General features: G+C 39.2%; 2 protein-coding genes across 5 annotated transcripts; both read right to left on the reverse strand.

Moving 5' to 3' along the window:
* Positions 1-10006: 10006 nt before the first annotated feature.
* On the reverse strand, positions 10007-14305 carry cnga1a (cyclic nucleotide gated channel subunit alpha 1a). The gene is made up of 8 exons (XM_023418463.2): positions 14129-14305; positions 13217-13333; positions 13030-13086; positions 12661-12780; positions 12472-12576; positions 12013-12119; positions 11220-11830; positions 10007-11126 (listed from the first exon to the last, which is right to left on the reverse strand). Exons 2-8 carry the CDS (start codon positions 13309-13311, stop codon positions 10251-10253), a joined length of 1971 nt encoding a protein of 656 aa, XP_023274231.1. The 5' UTR covers positions 13312-13333; positions 14129-14305; the 3' UTR covers positions 10007-10250.
* A 996-nt stretch (positions 14306-15301) lies between these two features.
* On the reverse strand, positions 15302-18271 carry enam (enamelin). 4 transcript variants are annotated; one of them, XM_023418439.2, is made up of 8 exons: positions 18190-18271; positions 17947-18011; positions 17790-17813; positions 17540-17602; positions 17375-17416; positions 17267-17290; positions 17108-17191; positions 15302-15947 (listed from the first exon to the last, which is right to left on the reverse strand). In XM_023418439.2, exons 2-8 carry the CDS (start codon positions 18001-18003, stop codon positions 15504-15506), a joined length of 738 nt encoding a protein of 245 aa, XP_023274207.1. In that variant the 5' UTR covers positions 18004-18011; positions 18190-18271; the 3' UTR covers positions 15302-15503. The 4 variants fall into 4 exon arrangements, with proteins under 4 accessions (XP_023274207.1, XP_023274206.1, XP_023274208.1 ...); XM_023418438.2 differs by having other exon boundaries at positions 17540-17605; XM_023418440.2 differs by lacking the exons at positions 17375-17416; positions 17540-17602 and having other exon boundaries at positions 18190-18270.
* Positions 18272-19667: the final 1396 nt, after the last annotated feature.

Below are 19667 nucleotides of genomic sequence, written 5' to 3' on the forward strand. Positions count from 1 at the left end.
CCTCCAACAACAGCAGCAGCGGCGGCGGTAACAGGCAGGGCGCCGTGCGCACTCAGTGACGCACAAGTGGCACAAATGGTGAAAGAGATTGATTGATACTTGTAGCTGCTGTTTTCAAACTTCATGAATAACAGATGGGCCGCGCTGGTTTTCTCTGCACTATATAAACCAATCGGCGCACACTGTGTAGCTTTATCTTCTCTGACACTTCAGAGGATCTTGGAGCAATTCAAATAAATCACAAACAGGATATTGAAATATTACAGGTATTGCCGGATGGATGGAGTGTGTGCACAATAACTGTTTTTTTCAGCCCTTAGCTGTGCTCTCACTAGATTTTATATGCTGAGTTTTCCAATGCTGTCAGATATTGCGCAAGTCATCATCTTAAGGTGGATCAATGCTTCTCTTATTGAGGTTTCCAGTCATCCTCACGGTGTTGCAGAGAGAATAGAAATGCACAGTGGTGATAGGATGACTGTGACTCTCCCCTTCTCTGTCAGACCAACATTCACAACTAACAGGCTGAAGTCGCCTCTAGACATCCAACTGTTCACATCTGATAAACCTCTTTCATCTGCTTACATAGCCTTTAGTGCTATGGTAACCTCTACACGGGTTACATTTACATGTCTTCAATGGCTGATCAAATCCAATCAATCCAGTAAAGCTTTCCAACACAGGCACCCAGAGTGATTTTGTTCTTTGAAACAACACATATGTTATAATACAGCAGGGCTCCACTTCACACTCAAGTGACATTGCATTTTAACTTAGTTTTCTATGAGCTAAAAAGCAGCTGGAATCAACATTGAAATCACATAATATTTAAATATGTGAGGGCAGTCGTAAGACATTGTCACTACACGAGGCTACACTGCAGTATGCGATTACAGTTTGCTCCAGGCTCCATCTTGCAGATGCGTTATACTATACCACAACACAGCGAGACGTCTTTCACTGCTCCATTTCACACTTAACAACTTCATCCTAAGTTATTTATAGTGTTCACGCAAAAACATGGAAAAGCTGCAAAAGGTGACCAAAAAATAACCAGTCTGTAGATTATAGGCCTAGCACATTCAAATATCTTAAACATTATGTGTCAAGATATGTTTGAGTTATCCACAGGGTTGTGTGCTGCAGGAATAAAATCTTATTTAAGCCATAATTAAGAAAACACCGAATCATTACAAGATGCTGTTAACAAAGAATGATCAAACAAGGGAGTTTATGTGTTAAGCCCAGCCCACCTAAATCAAACGAGCCATTTGTTCTGCTCTGCAACCCTGCATGTTAATGCTGATTGAAATTCATATCAGAAACTCATAATTTAGAAGTTTTGTCCCCCGGGGTATGCAAATGCTGCCAAAAGTATTATGATGGAGACTCAGTTTAATAACAGGACAGTGTGTGCAGTGTGAAAACAGAGCATACATATTCAGAGATTAAGTTATGAATTTATGGATATTGATATTATGTCAACATAAAGTGTATTGTGGTGTTTTCCTTCCGTGAACTGTGAAGGAAACATTTTTAAAAACTTCAAAGTACGAAATATTTTCCCCAAAGGTAGTTCGTCCACTAATTGAAAAAAAAGGGGGATTTTTTTTTTTTTATTCAGGTAGCCATTTACAGAAGGCATGGTCATAATTTCTATGGCTTTTACATGGGTCTTTGATCAATATTAAAAACCCTGAGGGGTTCTCCAGTTGTCTGCTGTATGATCTGAGCATCCTTGATTAAAGAAAAATGTAAGTCTTGCCATTATTTTGTAAATGAAAGAATACATATGACAATGTGTAATATATGCAGGGATGAACCAGTGGGAAATGAGATCAACCTAAATGGGTATTTCAGTTTGCACATATATATTTGGAGGAAGGAGGAATGCAGTGAGTTGCATACAAACTAATCACTGACAAGTCATTCCTTTTAAAAGTCTGATTCAAAAGACCAGGTCTCTGAAACATCATTTTGTAGTTCCTGAGCATTTCGGCTCCCTTGAATAGATAGAGGGGATGTGATGGAAACATTAAGCTCTGCTCGCTGAGGAATGAATATGACAATGATGAGTTGAGACCCAGAGAAATTTGAAAAACTGAAATAGGTTTGTATTAAAAGTTTGCAGTTTTTCAATTTTTTCTGTCATTTATTCTGACAACACTCTCTGACACTGACATTTGATATTCACCTAATGATGATGAAACCACATTTAGTGAAATAAGTGATTTAATACTCGGTGGAAATCAAAATTTTCCTGTCATTTTTAATCCTCATTGGCAGACTACAGACAGGCTGGAAGAAGAAATGGGATGACATGTAAGAGTCTACAGCTGGCAGTTTTTACAGCTCCCAGTTAAAACCAGTGTGGTCTAATGCAGCGGTCCTGCAATGAATCCTAACATTCTTAATGTCCAATTAAATTGTATGATAATTGTGGAGGCTGCAGTTTATGGTGCTGTTCAATTGTAATGTGTTATACAGACAGGTGTTTCTATTGTTTTGTCCACCCCACTTATATCAGTGAGGATAGGCTGAATGACATAAGCACTTCTCTATATAATGCCATACAGTTCAACATCACAAATTACATCCTCTTAATTCTCATACATACAATATAAAAACACCTTCTGGGCCCCATTAGACACATTATCGTTTACATGACACAAACAAAAGATCCAAGGTTAAAAAATACTTAATTTGCATGTGATGCATATTGTCGCAGAGTCCAGTCCTGACCTTTGTCTGTTTTCTACTCTGATATTTGAGACTGGCTGCTTAATGAGGTACTGTGGAGTTGCTGTCTGGCTGTGGTTTTGTTATGTGCGTGTTTCATGGCAGATACTTAATTGTCGTTAGGTAATTAGATTTTTTTGACATGAAATGACATTTTTGGCATGTCTCTTACAGCATTTCTATGTCTTGTAAAAATATCAGAGCAGCAGTTACGTAGCTTCAGCTGCAGCGTTGTCGTCAGCTCTTTTCACAGCTGCCGCCGTGGTGTGTCAGAACTCATGTCAGGGCTCGGGGCTGTTTTCTCTAATCAATTCAAAATGTAACCAGGGACAGCAATTTATTTGCTAATGAAAGAGCATTGCTCCTCAATTATTTCCTAATTAGTCCTTACTCCAGTCATTGACAGCTGAGCGCTGCGTTCCTTCCCAATATCATGGGAAGTTTATTGTACTTTAGTTTTTGTGCACAAAGTGAATGTGACTATTGACCAACCACAGACAGTTACACACAAATCAATTAAAGGTTATCAGAGGGCATGTTTGTGCTGCTAAAACATTTTGACACAGAATCAGACAGTTTTATGAATGTAAACTTCAAATAAGCAGTAATAAGACATTTGACATACAGACGGGCAGAGCAGAAGTAGGTCTGCTCTGCCCGTCTGTATGTCAAATGTTGCTGTGACGGTACACCACGCCAGGTTGAGGACTTTAGGATTGAGCCTATAGGAATCATCTGTGAATGTTGAATGTTACTCTGATGAGCACTCTTGCTCCAGACAATGACCCTTATGATAATGGCACATTAAGATATGCCTAAGTGTTAGAATACCAGCAAAAAAAATGTGGTTATTTTTCCATTCTGTTAATGCAGGGTTTCTACAATACAATATGTATACTTTCACATTGTGACACCAATCTGTGGGTGTGACTGAGACCTGGGGAAAGAGGGCTTGGCAGGATATTGGCAGTTTATGTCAATAAAGCTCCATTAAAAGAGTGACAGGAGAGAAGCTTTCATGTACCGATTGTTGTTCTGGGTTTTAAGGACGTAGAGGACAATATGTTCCAAAATCTCTTCATTTACACTATAGTTAACATGCACAATAATATATAGTTCCCATTTAGAACAAGGAATAGAACAGAAAATGAGAATAGATGTAGTTAGCATGAATTTGTCACGGGTTTGAGGTAAGTAGGGGTGGACCCAAATGCAGCCAACACATTGGGGACAGTGCAAGCAGGTTTATTCAACAAAAGAACTTCAAAAAAAACAGGCACAGGGAACCACAGGGGATGACAGGCAACAAGAACAGAACAAGGACAAACCCGGAGATGAACAGCACGTGAACAGCTTGGAGACGAACCAGACAAGAACAGGAGACGTGGACCGATGAGGACAAACCCAGAAATCAACAGACGAACCAACACAGACAAAGGGGAGTACAAAGACTATATAGACAAGGGAGGCAAGGGTGATTGAACACAGGTGAAACACATTAGGGCGGGGCCGACAATCACCACACAAACAAGACCAAGACAGGAAGCAAAACACTGAGACACACAAGGAAACCTTATTACAAAATAAAACAGGAAGTGAGAAAGTCCAAAACAAAACTAACAAAAAGTTTCTGCCATAGCAAACCATGACAGAATTGATTTATGTAAATAATCCTGATAATCAATAAAATAATGTAATATACAAAATAAATCTTAACAAAGACAAATCTTATTTTACAATATGTTTTGTATATGAAATCCAAGCCAACTGCCAGACAACAATGTCAGTATTGGATTATTTTTGCAAAAGCCGCATATGTGCAATTAGTTTTTCAAAATATGTTCAAAAAGTAATTCAGACTATAAAGCTTGTGGAGGTGCCTCAGTGACCCTGAGTCTCAATGTCCCTGGTTTTGCATCGCTGGACCTTTATTATTTTCCATCTCTCTCTCCCTCACTTCCTATGACCTCTCCACTGACAAATCTCTAAAAAGGCATAAAAATGCCCCAGAAAAACTTGAGGTGCAGAATCTTCCCACATGAACATAATTCCTGGAATACTGGTAAACTTGTCTCCACGGTCAACCCTGTTTGCTACAAATTACTTTTACTGTAAATAAACAGTAGTTTAGTTCAACAACAAATAATGTATTCCTGGAAACATAATTGCTGACAGGATTATGTTCAGAGACAACTTTTCTTTTTGAATGAATGAAGCCCACAGACCGGGGTTCACATCCACAGTCCTGTCAGTGGTTTGGTTTGGACAACAATAGAGCTCCGGTTAAGGTCACAGCGATTATTGTGGTTTTGGTTACATGTTGGTAAACACATAGTGTCTGTATTCAGTGTGTGCACTATTTCTGCATTAATCTAACTCGTAACTTGTCAGCTGTTTGGGAAAAAAGTCTAATATGTCATGATTTTCATCGGAGGGGTTCTGTAAGACAATTACTGAGGGTCTGTCCGGTGACCGAATAGTTCCAGGACAAGTCTGGTGATATTCTTATTCTTTATTTGTCAACAAATCCCTTCAGAAGACCGAATGTGCTTATGGCTGACAGCCACAGACAGGGTATGGAAGTTGAAAAGTATTGAGACACACATTAATTTGTTTTTGGTTTTGGTCGTTTTAAGGGATTTGTTGACAGTAACAAAGATATAGAATAATGCCAGCCTTATCCTTTAAGACACTTTCTATATATGGTAGGTGCAAGTAAATAGGTTAATACTGTGCTTCATGTCTTCATCAGTTGCTAATATAAAATATAACCCTTTTACTCTACTCTTGATGATTGTTGGGCTAATACTGTTCAATACAATGAAGCCCCTTGGGCTCTGAATCCCACGGAGAAATATCTCCTTTGGGAAATCAGCCTTATAGGCAGCAATTTCCCTGGGATAAATGGCATGCGCTCCATCACTTCACTGTGAAGACATTTTCATTGGCTATCACAATTGAGTTTCATGACATTAGGGGGGCTGAGTATGTGACATTAATATTTATCCAATGTAGGGTGTGCTGTATAGTTCCAGATAAAAACAAAGGATTTAAAGGATCAGGTCCAGTGATGGCGAGGAAACTTGTTGCATATATACAGTAAGCAATCTCTACAATTTAAAATACATACGGAATCAAATGTAGTGACATTTTATATTAACATACATGTACATAATTACACAATGGCTATATACAGTACATTCATGAAACCAACGTAACAGACATTTCTGTTACAACTGAGCAAAATCATCAACTGATGAAGACTGAGATAGGATTAAAAGTACCACAAAAGGCTCGTAAGTGGACATTGAGTTAACATTATTTTCTCAAAAAAAAGAATGTACTCTTTGCCAAATTAACTTGTGACAAGTGACCTAGGGCAAGAATTAGCTGCTGACCCCCAGTTTATGGTAATTTGGTTAAACACAAATGTGTACATTTTGATACAGGGCCCTGGGCCCTGGCATTGATTGTATTTTTGGTTTCACATTTTTTCATTTCTTCATTTAAAAGGCAAATGAATATTAAACAACATTGACATTCACTGCTACATTCATTGCGATCGATGTAAATGTGCCCAGGAAAATGGATACACCGGAGGAAATGCAGATATTATGTTGCTCTGTAAGCAACAAATTTCTGTTAACATTCTTCTCTAGCATAACTGCAACAAATTTGCACAAATCAAATTAGAAATGAAACAATTAGTCAAATTTTTTGGCTGACAGATCAAGCAAAAAAAAAAAAATCTTTGGCTTCAGCTTCTTTAATGTGAATATTTGTTACTTTTCTTTGTTTTGTATCACGGCCAACAAAACAAGTAATACCAATATTTTGTTTGAACAGGAAACCTTTGACACAAGTCTGTTCTATTAAATGAAAAAAACATTGTTCATTATTGATTGCTACAATCTGCAATAAAACAATACAAACCATCTGCTGTCATTGTGTGTAATTAACACAAAGGTGTTGCTCTACTCCAGGATGTACAAAACTGTCAGTTATAATTCAGTGGTGCATGCAGCTCCTCCACAGAAAGCCAACAAATCACCACCATTTCTGTCATACTTGCTGTGCCAGTTATCACAAATTGGTTGCTTTTCTTCTTGGCTTGGCTTGGCTTTATCAACTTATTGATTTATTCATTACAGAGAGAATGTCACTCTGCTGGTGCCACCTAGTCTTTAGTGCCAACAGGCCGACACAAAAGATGATCAATTGTCACATCCTCAGCTGCACTCACACTGTTATTTGTAGAAGGAAGTTAAGTGTGTGTGTGTGTGTGTGTGTGTGTGTGTGTGTGTGTGTGTGTGTGTGTGGCATTTGCCATGGCTTTGAGAATAAACTGTTCAATTCTGTTCACTGGAGAAGTCTGTGTATGTGCGCATAAAGTACTGGCAAGAGAAGGCAATTTTAGAGCTTTTGATGTGAAACACACACGTAATCGCCAAAATGTCCGCTACTTTCTGTGGCCACTGAATAACAAAGAATAAAAAAATCCTGCTAAGAAAACCACTTGACCCACTTGACTTGATAAATATATATATATAAGAGCTAATTTGCTTTATATCAAATAAAAGATAATAATAAAGCGAAGAGGTAACTTGTATTAGATAAAGAATCTTTTATTTGTGTGCCTGTGTACGAGCCAAGTAGGTTCTGACCTGTTCTGACAGAGTAAATGCTTAAACACATGTCAATATAGACTTGCTGTACCTCCTTAGATCGGTTTGATTCTCTAGAATTCAAATATTCAGCACGTAAATATAATTTATTAACATCTACCAGCATTCTCTACCAGTGGTCGTGACTGCCTACCATTCAGACGTGTAGAACTCTGATTCTCGCTCCATTCCTCCATTACTTGTATTCCTTTAGTCTGAAGGGTCCACAGATCATGAAAATCAAAAGGGCTTTAGCATGTCTGTTGTTGTTTGTTAGCTTTTTGGCTAGGCCTCCAATCAACTTCAGGGGGGTTCAGTTCTATAGGAATTACTTGCCTGGTGCATATGCCGAAAAGGTTTCTGGCTTCCAGGTTAGGTCTTATAATGCATCCATCTGCTCTGGTCTGGGAAGACAACGCGTAACCATGCTGCTTTCAGACAGATTGCGGTAACTGCACCGCTGCGCTCTGAAACTCCACCTGCTAGCGCGAACGGTCAAAGTTCAACTGCGGCGCGCTGTGACGACCTTCCGCGCAGCCAGTTGGTACACAGCTATTGAAATATGGCACAAAACAAAAATGGAGAAGAAACTGATCCTTTGTGTCTCTGAATACCCCGAAATATAAGCCTTTCTTGGCGACAGATTTCTACCCAAGTAGGCATGTCAGGTGTGTTTTAAAATATACAATCCATGATTTTAACAGTCTATAGCTTGTTGTAGTTCGGCACTATGTGTGGATGTGTCTGCATATATACAGTCTATAGTCCCGCTAGAAGTTCTGGAACCTCCACTCATTTTTGGTCTGTCCTCCGCAACTTCACTTGACACTGTGCTGAACCAAAGATCCTCTATACAGGTTTGTCTACTGTCTCTGGCTGAACTGAGCGGCGAGCGCCGCACAAGTCACGACGTAATGACGTTATCTCCATCGGAATGTTTGACCATGAAAACAAGCACATTTTCAGAAACTAAAATATGTTACCTTTCAAATTAGGTCTCATAAATCTATTTTGGCCTCATAGTTCTTCTGTTGTGAGCTTATTATATTTACATAGCCTATGCAAATTTATAACCAAAGTAAATCTTACAGAAAATTCTCAAAATTTAGTATAATTTGTTTGTGACCGTTAAAATCATGGTTTCATAATACATTTATGATGTGACCGTGCTATGGTTAATATTTGCTTAGGGTTAGGTGCAAAAACAACATGGTTATGGTTTGGGAAACATTGTGGTTTGGCTTACATACTACTTTGTTAAGGTTAGGGGACCTTCGTCTCCATGGTTACATTAATAAAAACATGGTTACAGTCAGGGAACAGTTACTGTCGGGATTAAAATAAACCAATGTTCAATGTCGGTTGGAAATGGGAAAAGAACAATGATCTCCCGTTGTTTTGCTGACCTACCTATCCACCTCAACCTCCTCCCTCTGTAGACTTGATAAAACCTCACTCTCTCATAATTACTACGATCACCAGAGGTCCTTGTCAATTGAACGTAAACATGTTTCTTTTTTGGGCGCTTTTTTATTACTTTTTTTATTTGAAAATCTCCAATCTTAAATCAATTCATGCATTCACTCGGGCAGTTCTGGCCAGTGGTGCCCACCCTGATATGACCCCTTATAAAACAATTGTGTATTGTTGTTGTTCCTTGTCACGTTTCAGATGAGCTGACAGCAGTTCCATCAAGCAGAAGTTTCCCCTCTAGACTTTTTCAGATGGTTTCATTTAAATAACTGTTTGACGCCTAAAGGTAAAGTTTTCAATTAGCTCATAAAAACATAAACATTAAATACGTGAGTATAAATATGAAGAGAAGATTTTGCACCCAAACATCCCACAAAAATTTTGAGAGGTCACCAGACACTTCTATTAAACAAAACAATGTATATTTTTTCTGTTTTTTTGCAATGATTGAAGAGAAGGAATTCACTCAATTCATGTCCACACTAAGGCTACATATATATACATATATATATATATATATATATATATATATATATATATATATATATTCTCATGTCTCTATTTGGTGATCAATAAGTTGGACAATTGATTTTAAAATACTGCAGCATAGTCTACAAATCACATACTGGGGAGGGACCAAATTATATGACCTTAGATCAACACAAAACAAAGGAGAGGCTACATTATTTCATAATGTTACACATAGTTGGAACAACCTTTTCAATGGTTAAATGACTGTCAAAATCTGACAATGGCCAAATTTAACATAAAAACTGTTAACTGCTGTCAATAGTAATGACAATAATAATCTGCCTTATATTATTATTATTAGTAGTAGTAGTAGTAATAGTATATTAGCAGTCATTGATTGAGTAGCTATTTTGGAGAGTGTGCTGCAGTCCAAGAGCTTCCAAAGTTGTATGACTTGTAACACATGAGCAGAGCTACTGAATGTCGTGTATGTACCTGTATCCTGACTATTTACTATCCTCATGTGGCCAGCAGTGTTTACTGCAGGGCTGGGAACAGCAGTCTGTCAGTAAATGATATTTAGTCATGAAAATCACAATAAATAGGACAACTGAAGCCAATACTTTATTTGAATTGAATGTCAATATTGTCATTGGCAATATTTGTCCACTGAATTACCATCTTTAATTTTATAATATATACACAATGGCAATACTTGAAACTGAAGACAAGCTCCAGCAGGTATTTCAGTCCGTCTCTAGTGTTTGTTATTTTTGTCTTTTGCAGTTTTTAAGTATAAGTGATCTATTTAAGAAGCAACTCCCGTAAGAAAGATATCTTTGTGGGAAATATTCTATTGTGGCTACATAGAAAAGTGCTTGGTATTTTACAGGAGCTTTAGGCTTATTTTTTCTCTTCCTCTTCTTTTTCTTCTTCACCCTTTTCCTCGTCTTCCTTTTTCTCCCCATCTTCTTCCCCCTCTTCCACCTTTTCCTCTTCCTTTTTCACCTCTTCTTCCTCTTCATCCTCCTCCTCTACCTCTTCTCCTGTCAGGCGCTCCAGATCCGTGATGCGGTGTCTCAGAGCCTTGTCAGCATTCTTGTAATTTCCCAGAATTTTCTTCAGCTTGGTCTGCATCAGATCCATTGTATTATATAGTCTGTTCACCTGCTCCTCCAGCTCCTGTACCTCAGGCAAGATTTTAGATGGGTCCAACTCTATCAGACCATCTTTCATTAGGATCTGCCGGCCTTTTTCCTCTAGCATGCCTTTAGCATCCGGGTACTCTGTCAGTGACTCCATCAGGTCATCCTTGGACAGGCAGAAGAGGTCTGAATATCCAATGCTACGGATGTTTGCTGTCCGCCTGTTCCCTGCCTTGCTGCCTTTAATGTTGAGAATACTGATCTCACCAAAGTAGCTGCCACTTCCCAGCACAACAAATTGTGTGACACCATCATCAGCAACAACTGCAAGTTTTCCATCTTTGATAATATACATCTCACGGCCAATGTCGCCCTTCTTGCAGATGTAGTCTCCAGGGCTGAAGACTTGAGGCCGCAGCTTGAGCACCAGCTCGATCAGCAGGCCTGCCTCACAGTCTGCAAAAATACGAACCTTTTTTAGAGTCTCCATGTGGACCTGAATGGCGATTTCAGCCTTTAGCTTGTCTGGAAGATACCTCAGCACCTCTCTTTCATCCTGCGCCTTTCCATTATTCCACAGATAGTCAAACCAAGTGATGACTCGCAACTCAAGTTCCTTGCTGACTTTTCGAACCTATTAATGAAAAGAAAGCAAGAACAAAAACAACACAATCAACAGATGATTGTTGATCCAATTTTTTATAACAGAAAGAGGACGACCATCTACCTGCATGTACTGCTTGATGTTGTCGATTCGGGCTTGAAACTGGGCTTGGGCAGCATTCATGTTGGAGATCATGGTGGCAATGTTTCCTACAATTGTGGCAAAGATCAAGACTCCGACTAAGAAGTCGACCACATGGAAGAGAAACTCAGAGTCCAGGGCTGGTGGTGGTGTTTCGCCGATGGTGGTCAGGGTCAATGTGGACCAGTAGAGGCTGAACGAGTACTTCCTCATGGGCAGCCCAAAGTCAGGTTCATCAGGATCATCCAGAGCCGGGTAAACCCAGTCATCGGCCCCAAAACCAATAAACTTGGAGAAGGAGAAGTAGAAACAAGCATTCCAGTGGATGATAATAAGGATGTACATGATCAAGTTACCAATGCGGAAGATGTTAGGGTAGTTGGTTTTAGTCTCCGTCCTCGTGAAGAACTCCATCAAGCGGCCAATTCTCAGCAGCTTGTTGAGGCGGATCTCTGGGTAGTCGAGGCCGAGGACGAAATAGAAGATGTCAGTGGGCAACATGGAGAACACATCGAGACGAAACTGGAAGCTGCTGACGTAGCGTTCCCGTAGCAGCTTCTCGTCTTTCACTATCAGACCTTGCTCGAGGTAACCTGTGTTTCAAGAGGTACAAATTTAAAGGCACATTACACACAAGTTTTTGAGAAAAATGTTGGAATTGAATGGCAACCAAAAGTATCTTCTATATTTGCTTGGACAAATGGAAACCTATTCTTCAACAGATTTTAAAAGGCTTTCTGTAGTTTGAAAGGCTAAGCCTACATCAGTTTTTTACCTGTTCTGGTCCTGAAAAGCATATCAGCCAGGTAGATTACATCAGAGGTGTAGTCCAACACCATCCAGTAAATCATGTAGTTATGCTGCAGCTCCTCAAAGCAAGCCCTGTTTGCGAAAGAAGGCCACCAGCAGTGTGTTTTGTAAGTTAATAATGTCCATCTCCTTCACCACTGTGTCCTATTGTGCTATAGCTGCAGCCACTGAGGTGCCAATCTCACTAGTGTCATCTAACACAAAGTGTAGCATTCATTTTTGGAATGTATTCAAATTGAATCAAAGAAGAAAAATTCCCATCAGCTTTTAAAAGAGAAAGGCTGTTTCCTTGCACATAGCTAAAATTGCAATGGTTTGCAACAGCTTCATATGGACACTTGAATGAAGCCAAATGGAATCACACAGACATTTGAACGGCAGGGAAATTGCAATGTTGAATGACAATCATTTTTATATAGGTCACCTGGCAATAATCATGGTCCAGTTGTACATGACTGGTATTGTGATGACAAACAGCCAGTTGTAATACAGATTCCCAGCAGGATTGATCACAAACAATTCTTTGGGCCTATGAAAAGAGTGGAAGACAGTGTAAGTTTAATACCTGAAAGCGTACATTATTAAAGGAAGTTGGTCTAAATTATGTACTTACTTATCTTTGTCCTTTTCTTTCTCTTTCTCTTTCTCTTTCTCTTTCTCCTTTTCCTTTTCTTTCTCTTTCTCCTTTTCTTTCTCTTTTTCCTCTTCTTTCTCCTTCTCCGCCTTCTCCTTTCTGTAATGTGAATGAATGCATTAGAGAAAACTGTGCATCAAAATCTTTTTTTAACAACATTTCTTAAAAGGTTTGTTATATAACAGAATTAATATTTCTTCTCTTTTTTCATTTTTTTTCTTTTTCTCCCTGTAAAAGGATTAATTAACACATTTACTAAGCTTTACTGAAGTGACTTAAGAAACATTAAAGGAAAACTGTTTTGTAAGGGCTTTGCTTATCACTTCCCGACTCTATAATGGTACTTACTCTTCATTGTTGTTACTGTTATTCAGATTGAGCAGACGATGACGACTTGATTCACGTCTGGAACAAACACAGCATGTTACATAGGAAGTTAATTAACTGATAAGTCTTACTTTGTTATTCCTCATTAATGTACTGTAAGCCCTCTATTTGAATTAGCGTGACATGTGTCTTTGAAGGTTGGACTCACAGGTCATTCTTGCTGTGCTCTTCGCTGTCTGTGGCGATTTGTTGTGCAGTGTGAGGCGGCACAGTGAGGCGGGGAAGGGTGGCTGAAGAAGTCATTGCAGCAGATCTGCAGTTTAGCCTGCAAAGATAAATCATGAGGGGAGGTTTTGTGTAAGGATAACAGCTTTGGACATGACTGGAGGTCAAATACTACAGCTACTCTCTGGCTGTATGAGACCAACAAATTATGTAAATGTAGAGCTGAAACTATACATGTCCATTATTTGATTAGTTGATTGACAATTATTCAACAATTGGGAATTTTTTAAAGCAGAAATAAACTGCTACCAACATGTACAATGTGAATATTTGGTGGGTTTCTTTGTCTTCTATGATGAAAAAGAATATCTGACTGTTGGTCAGACAAAACAATACATTTGAAGAAGACATCACTGGTCTCTGGCAACTTGTAATGGAAAGTCTTCAATATTTTCTGAAATTTTTTAGACAAAAACATTTAGATTTAGCCCTACATACGTGGCTCCACTGTTCTGATACACTGTGAGAAAGAAAAAAAGTTTAAAAGTGGGTAACACAAGCAGCAGAACTCTTTCCAGTTGCGTAACAGTAGATGCTTTCTCCAAAAGGTGTTTGTGTTCTCCCCTCATACAATTGTGCTGTAACAAAAATCTCCTTCCTGAAGAGAGCAGCCTTTTTCAAAACCATCATCGAAATCATTAGTTCACATCCTCTGCCATTTAGTGCTAATACACAAAACAGAAAATAAAATAAGCAAACTTTATGTGGTACATTTATCACTCAATATGTCCTGCTATTCACATCAGGTCAGAAACCTTTATCCACATCACACGTGCTGTAATATTTTCCTTGTTCAGACATTTTAAACAATACAAAATAGTTTGTCATAACTTACCTTTTCCACTTGTTAATGTAATGTGAAGTCCATTTTCCTTTGATCCTCGTGTAGTTTTTTTTAAAGGTTTTCTTTTTAAGGAAACTGACCACTTAAAGCAGCAGCAGATTTATTGTATCAATCATCGGATGCTACTTAAAATAATATCAAAATGTTGCTAGACACCTATAAGCATTGAAGTCTAACTAATTGTGTCATAGAGTCTCAGTGACCCTGATAAGGATTTGTGGATTAGAGTTGGCTGAGGAGAGGAGAGGCAAAGTCACTCATCCTCCTTATTTGTCTACTGCAGTGGGAGATAAGGTACGTTCAAGAGAAGTTTGGACAACCCTCAGTTAACTCGTTAGTGAGGATCCACAACACTGAAAACCATTCTGTGCAGAACCTTCTTTTATTTATTTATTTTTTTCTTTTATCTGCAACAGGCTGTAATTTTCCTGACCAACTGCGGAACAGTGGAGGATTTAGTCTGCTTGCACACACAGCATCTCCTGCTCAGTCAGCACCTCTCAGCCATATCCAGCTCTGATCCTATTAGATGGTGCCGGGCATTACAGATTTCAGATCAGGTGGATCCCGCTCCTTTTATATGAATAAGAATCATGAGAGTGAGATAAATCTGACCCTCTGTCAGTGTTGAGTTTTGTGCCCTAATAGCAGGAGATCCTCCTCCCTTGGGGTGCAATAGATATCCTGTGCTTCTGTGGCTCTCCCTGTTGGCTGATGTGGTGTTTGCAGTTGTGTGGCATCAAATTTCACAGTTCATACTTGAACTGTAGATGCTGAATCATTTGGGGAGAAGTAGTTGTTTGTGTGTGTGTGTGTGTGTGTGTGTGTGTGTGTGTGTGTGTGTGTCTGTGTGTGTGTCTGTGTCTGTGGTGATGAGAATAGGCTTTTTGAAATCACTGTATCACAGTAAAAGCACAGGTGTAATAATATAATTATTTGATGGATGAACTGCATTTAGCTGCTTCAGTTTTAGTGTTCTGGTATTATATTATATTTCCTATGACACACACAAATGTCTGCAGTGACAGTCTAGAGAGACAGGAATAGGAGGAAAGACTAAGAAAACCAGAGTCATCATAGTCATGTCAGTAACATGGTAATTCAGTGACTAAGGCGAAAAGTATTTTGATTAAAGACAGGAAAACACACATCACAAAGAAAAGCTTCAATTGTCTGAACACACTTTACTTGTTTTGCTTTACAAACAGCATTACAGATAGTTTTTTTTTCACATTTTACATATTTTTTCCCCAGTCTCTTTTCAGCAAGCCTCAGTTTTTTCATCCTTTATTGGTTCACCTACAGCACCCATTGTGGTTTAACTACTAATAAAAGAGCACTTAGGCTGGTAATAAGAGGAAGATAACTACACTGCAGCAGGATCTGCTGCCACTCCAGCTGTGTCAACCTCAGCTTCCAGTGGGGCAGCGGCCGCATCAGTGGCACCAACATCAGCAGCAGCGGGGACATCGGCAGCAGCGGGGACATCGGCTGCGGCAGGAGCTGCCGCATCAACAGCCACCTCAGGGGCAGCCGGGGTAACGTCAACAGGAGCAACATCCACAGGAGGCACATCCGCAGTAGCAGCATCAACAGCCGCGGCATCAACTGGTGCAGCATCTACAGGGACGTCAACCACAGCTGGCTCAACAGCAGCTGCGGGGTCTGCTGCCGGCTCTGCTGGTGCTGCTTCAACCACAGCCGGCTCAGCCTCAGCTGCCTCCACCTCCTCAGCCTCCTCTACCTCATCAGAGTTCAGGGGGGCAGCAGGAGCAGCAGGAGCTGCAGCTTTGGGGGCAGGATTCCCATCCTGTGCATGGGAAATAGAGAGTAACTGACTTAGAGTTGATATTGCTGGAGACAGTCCACATATTTTTTGCTATCCACTGAAAAAAAAGGTTAGATTACTGTTCATGGGGAAAGTACTTCACAGCCTGTGAACACAGCTGTATAATGTCTTTTCCTTTGTGGCACTAGAGGAGCGTTAAGTGTGAGAGAATTACTCAAGGGACACCTCTAAGCTTGTTTGTGGAGATTACACATTATTTAACAGTGAGCCTGAGTAAAATTGGTGGAGTGTAGTTAAGAAGACACAGTGGATATTTACTAGGCAGATAGGGTCTAATGAAAAACTCCACTGCGTAGGATCCAGCATTATTGGAGCTTTACCCATAGGCAGTAAAGCTCAGAATATCCTGAAGTCAATTTCAAGCGTTTCTAAAAATCCTTCTATACTGTGACTCCCCTTATTATGACAGTGCACTAAATCGCTGGAGTACCACTTTAAAAACATTGCAAAGAACATAACAATTCTGTGTTTGTTTGCCCCAAAGCAAATTTTGAAAAAAAAAAAGAGAGAGAGAACACTCCAGTGCTGAAAAACTGCAAGAGATTCAACTCTGTTTCGATCATTTTGTTGATTTTCTTTTCAACTAATGTCTGTGTCACTGTCAGCGAGACAGCTCTCTTTACAGCTTTTTAAAGAACTCATGTTATCAATAGGAAGAGAGCACAAGTATACATAATAAAAGGATTGATGCCTGAATTCTCTACACAGTTTCTGGATCCTGTTCTTTGGGGGTTTTTTTGTTTTTTTTTACACCACTGGCATTCTGGCTTTTGTCCTGAATTTGTTTTATGGGAAAGAAACACACTGCAGGTCTGTTTTTAACTCCTGACTGAAATTCACAGCAGGAGAAGCCCAGCTGTCTCCTCTTGAGAATATGTGAATTCTACTTTGCTGCCTGTAAGTTGTTTTTACAGTGTCCACAGGCAGCCCTCACCTATGTTTTCTCTACTCATTGCAAATCTTGTTGTTCATGCATGGAAAACCATAATCACTGTGTGCTTCTTTTAGCTCGACACATTCAGTGGTGGCATAAACATTATACAAGGAACTGCTCTGAAATACACTTCGGAGCAACTACCTCCCTCCATACTGTTCGGTTTAACATGACAATGCCTGCTTACCTCTTCCTCCTCTTCTGATGCATCTCCAACAGCCACAGGAGCTGGAGGGGGAACGTCAGCTGGCTGTGCTGGTGCAGCATCCACCTGCATAAATAAAACACTTTTAACTCACACTGAATTGTGTCAGATTAGATGTCTTGGTGCTGTATGTGTGCTTACCACTGCTGCCGCTGCTGGTTCAGCCTAAACAAACGAATAATTCATGATTAACACACAAAGTTTCTGATGTCATGATAGTCTAACAATATCCAGTATAAATAAACTTACAGGAGCATCAGCAGCAGGAAGGAAGGGGTTTCCAACTACTCCCTGAAAACACAGATGATTATAATTAAAGCCAAACTATCTGAATTCATGAAAAGATTACTTATATCTTTAAATATTTCTCTCTCTTTTTTTTTTTTTGGTAAAACTACATTGAACCCCCACTACCTGCTGCTGGTACAGCCTGTACATCTCCATCCACCTCAGGGCCTCATTAGCATGTGCCGCAACCTGCTGAAGAAATACCAGACATCTCCAGACATGCTCTGCAATTAAGCCAATTATCCTCTCTCTGTCAGGCATCTATCAGACTGTACATTTGATGACATGACAAAAACATGGAATGACATGCTGTGGCAGAGAGATACAAAACATACAAAATACAAAAAAAAAGATACAAAAAATAAAGATGTCTTACCTCATTACTTTCACTCACTGAAACCTGAAAATTAAAATTTAGATTTAGAAAGGGAAGTGAGCAATAGCGTTGTGTGTAGTGTTGGGTGCAGTTTTTAATTGTTTAAAAAGGGATCAGTTAACAGACTAACAGACACATAATATTAGGAAAGTCTTACAGGAGCAGCCAAGGTTGTGACCAGCAGGCACATCATGATCACCAGCAGTTTCATCATGACTCTTCCTAGAGAAAAACATATGATATGTCATATAAAAATGTTCAATACTAGAAATCTAAAATACAAAATAATAATTAAAGAAAAATCAAATTAAGGTAAGATAATTCACTATGAAGGCCTATAATACATACAGTCTATGTTTCTAACACAGTGTAAAATTCCTTTCATATGAAAATCCATCACCTTTTTTCCCGGTGCAGAGAGCAGCTGAATATGTGTCTCCTCAGGGATGAAAACTAATCTACTTCATCACTAACATGGATGCCATTTATATGCTGGAACATCCTATGACAGCCAATCACATCCAGTAAAACCCGCAGAGCCGTGTGTTTGAAGAAATCTCCTTACACTCCAAAAACAGAGGCATATAGAGTTAAGGCCCCTCTCATAGTTAATTACACACTGTGCAAGTAGGCTAAGCACACGTGCCTGCGTCTTTATTGCCCTAAAACCAAACTTTAAAAAAACACATAAGACGGCATGAAACTGATACAAGCATGTAATGATAATGGCTAAAAGGCACTATCTAGTTTGTAAAAGTCAAATCAATGGTGTAATAAAAAGCATTTAGCTCTTCAAATATGAAAATTAAAATACTCATCATGACAGGGAGGTCCTCAGATCATACAACAAATACTACAGTGCTTTTTCCCTTTACTACACATACACCAGCTGAACATTAACATTAAATAATATGATGCTTGAGCAGAGATGGAAGTATATTCATTCAATTACTGTACTTACACAGAATTTAATTTTAGCATATTTTCATGTTATGATACTTTTCGATCTGCCACAGCTATGCTTCTCAGATGCACTTAGCCTGTAAATGCACTGTTAAGGATTACACCAGTGGTTTCTACATGTTTTTGCTTGTGTCCCTTGTGCAGCGTGTATTTGGGGCCCTTCATCACATTTCAGACGCCTCTGGATCTCTCCATCAAAGAGGTTTTACCCCTCTAAACTTCTCACGTGTTTTTATTTCAATGACTGTTTGAGACACAAAAAAGTAAAATTATCTAATATTTCACAGAAGAAGACAAGATTAGAGACAAACCCAAAAATGAATACAGTTCTGTGTGACAGAACAAGCTCCAGCCTCACCAGCTGCAACAGCAAAACCCTGACAAACAATCTAATAAAATCATAGCTTATAAAAATCACCGGCAAGATACATTTTTCCGCAAAATAAATACTTTCACTTTACCTTCACAATACCTGAGTAACGATAATACTTCTGTACTTTTAAGAATGATGTCAAACGCAAGACCCTTACTAGCAATGGAGTCTTTTTACATTGCTGTATGTTGAATACTTCCACTGCATGTGAGCATTTTGTTTCCAATACCAGAACATTTGGCCCATTTGACACCAGCTTCCCAAACACAATTTGCAATCAAATAAACACTGAAATTTATAGTAGACACACACACACACATTGCCAATGGGAAACACCTTTTTCGTGGTGTCTGAGTTTTCACTGATCGCTGTTTGTTTAAGCTGGTGTGGTTGCACATCAAAGCGATTTGGAACATTGTAGGTTTCTAATGTTTATTTTTCATGGTTCCAAATCAGATAATGAATGTCTTACTCTGTAATCTCTTAAATTGTATTCTGGGCATTTTTGCCGCAAACCTGCTGAGCTAATGAGTTTAACTGAG

Source organism: Seriola lalandi, unplaced genomic scaffold (assembly GCF_002814215.2).
Source record: "Seriola lalandi dorsalis isolate HSWRI2012SDOR001 ecotype SW California unplaced genomic scaffold, Sedor1 jcf7180002054582, whole genome shotgun sequence".
NCBI lineage: Eukaryota > Metazoa > Chordata > Actinopteri > Carangiformes > Carangidae > Seriola > Seriola lalandi.

Coding starts and splice junctions, on each gene's coding strand:
- cnga1a (XM_023418463.2), bottom strand. CDS start 13,311: ATGACTTCTTCAGCCACCCTTCCCCGCCTCACTGTGCCGCCTCACACT. Junction 12,781..13,029: donor AACAGTAACAACAATGAAGA/GTAAGTACCATT, acceptor TTCACATTACAG/AAAGGAGAAGGCGGAGAAGG. Junction 12,120..12,471: donor TGGACCATGATTATTGCCAG/GTGACCTATATA, acceptor TTTCGCAAACAG/GGCTTGCTTTGAGGAGCTGC.
- enam (XM_023418438.2), bottom strand. CDS start 18,003: ATGATGAAACTGCTGGTGATCATGATGTGCCTGCTGGTCACAACCTTG. Junction 17,814..17,946: donor TCACAACCTTGGCTGCTCCT/GTAAGACTTTCC, acceptor TTTAATTTTCAG/GTTTCAGTGAGTGAAAGTAA. Junction 15,948..17,107: donor CATCAGAAGAGGAGGAAGAG/GTAAGCAGGCAT, acceptor TCCCATGCACAG/GATGGGAATCCTGCCCCCAA.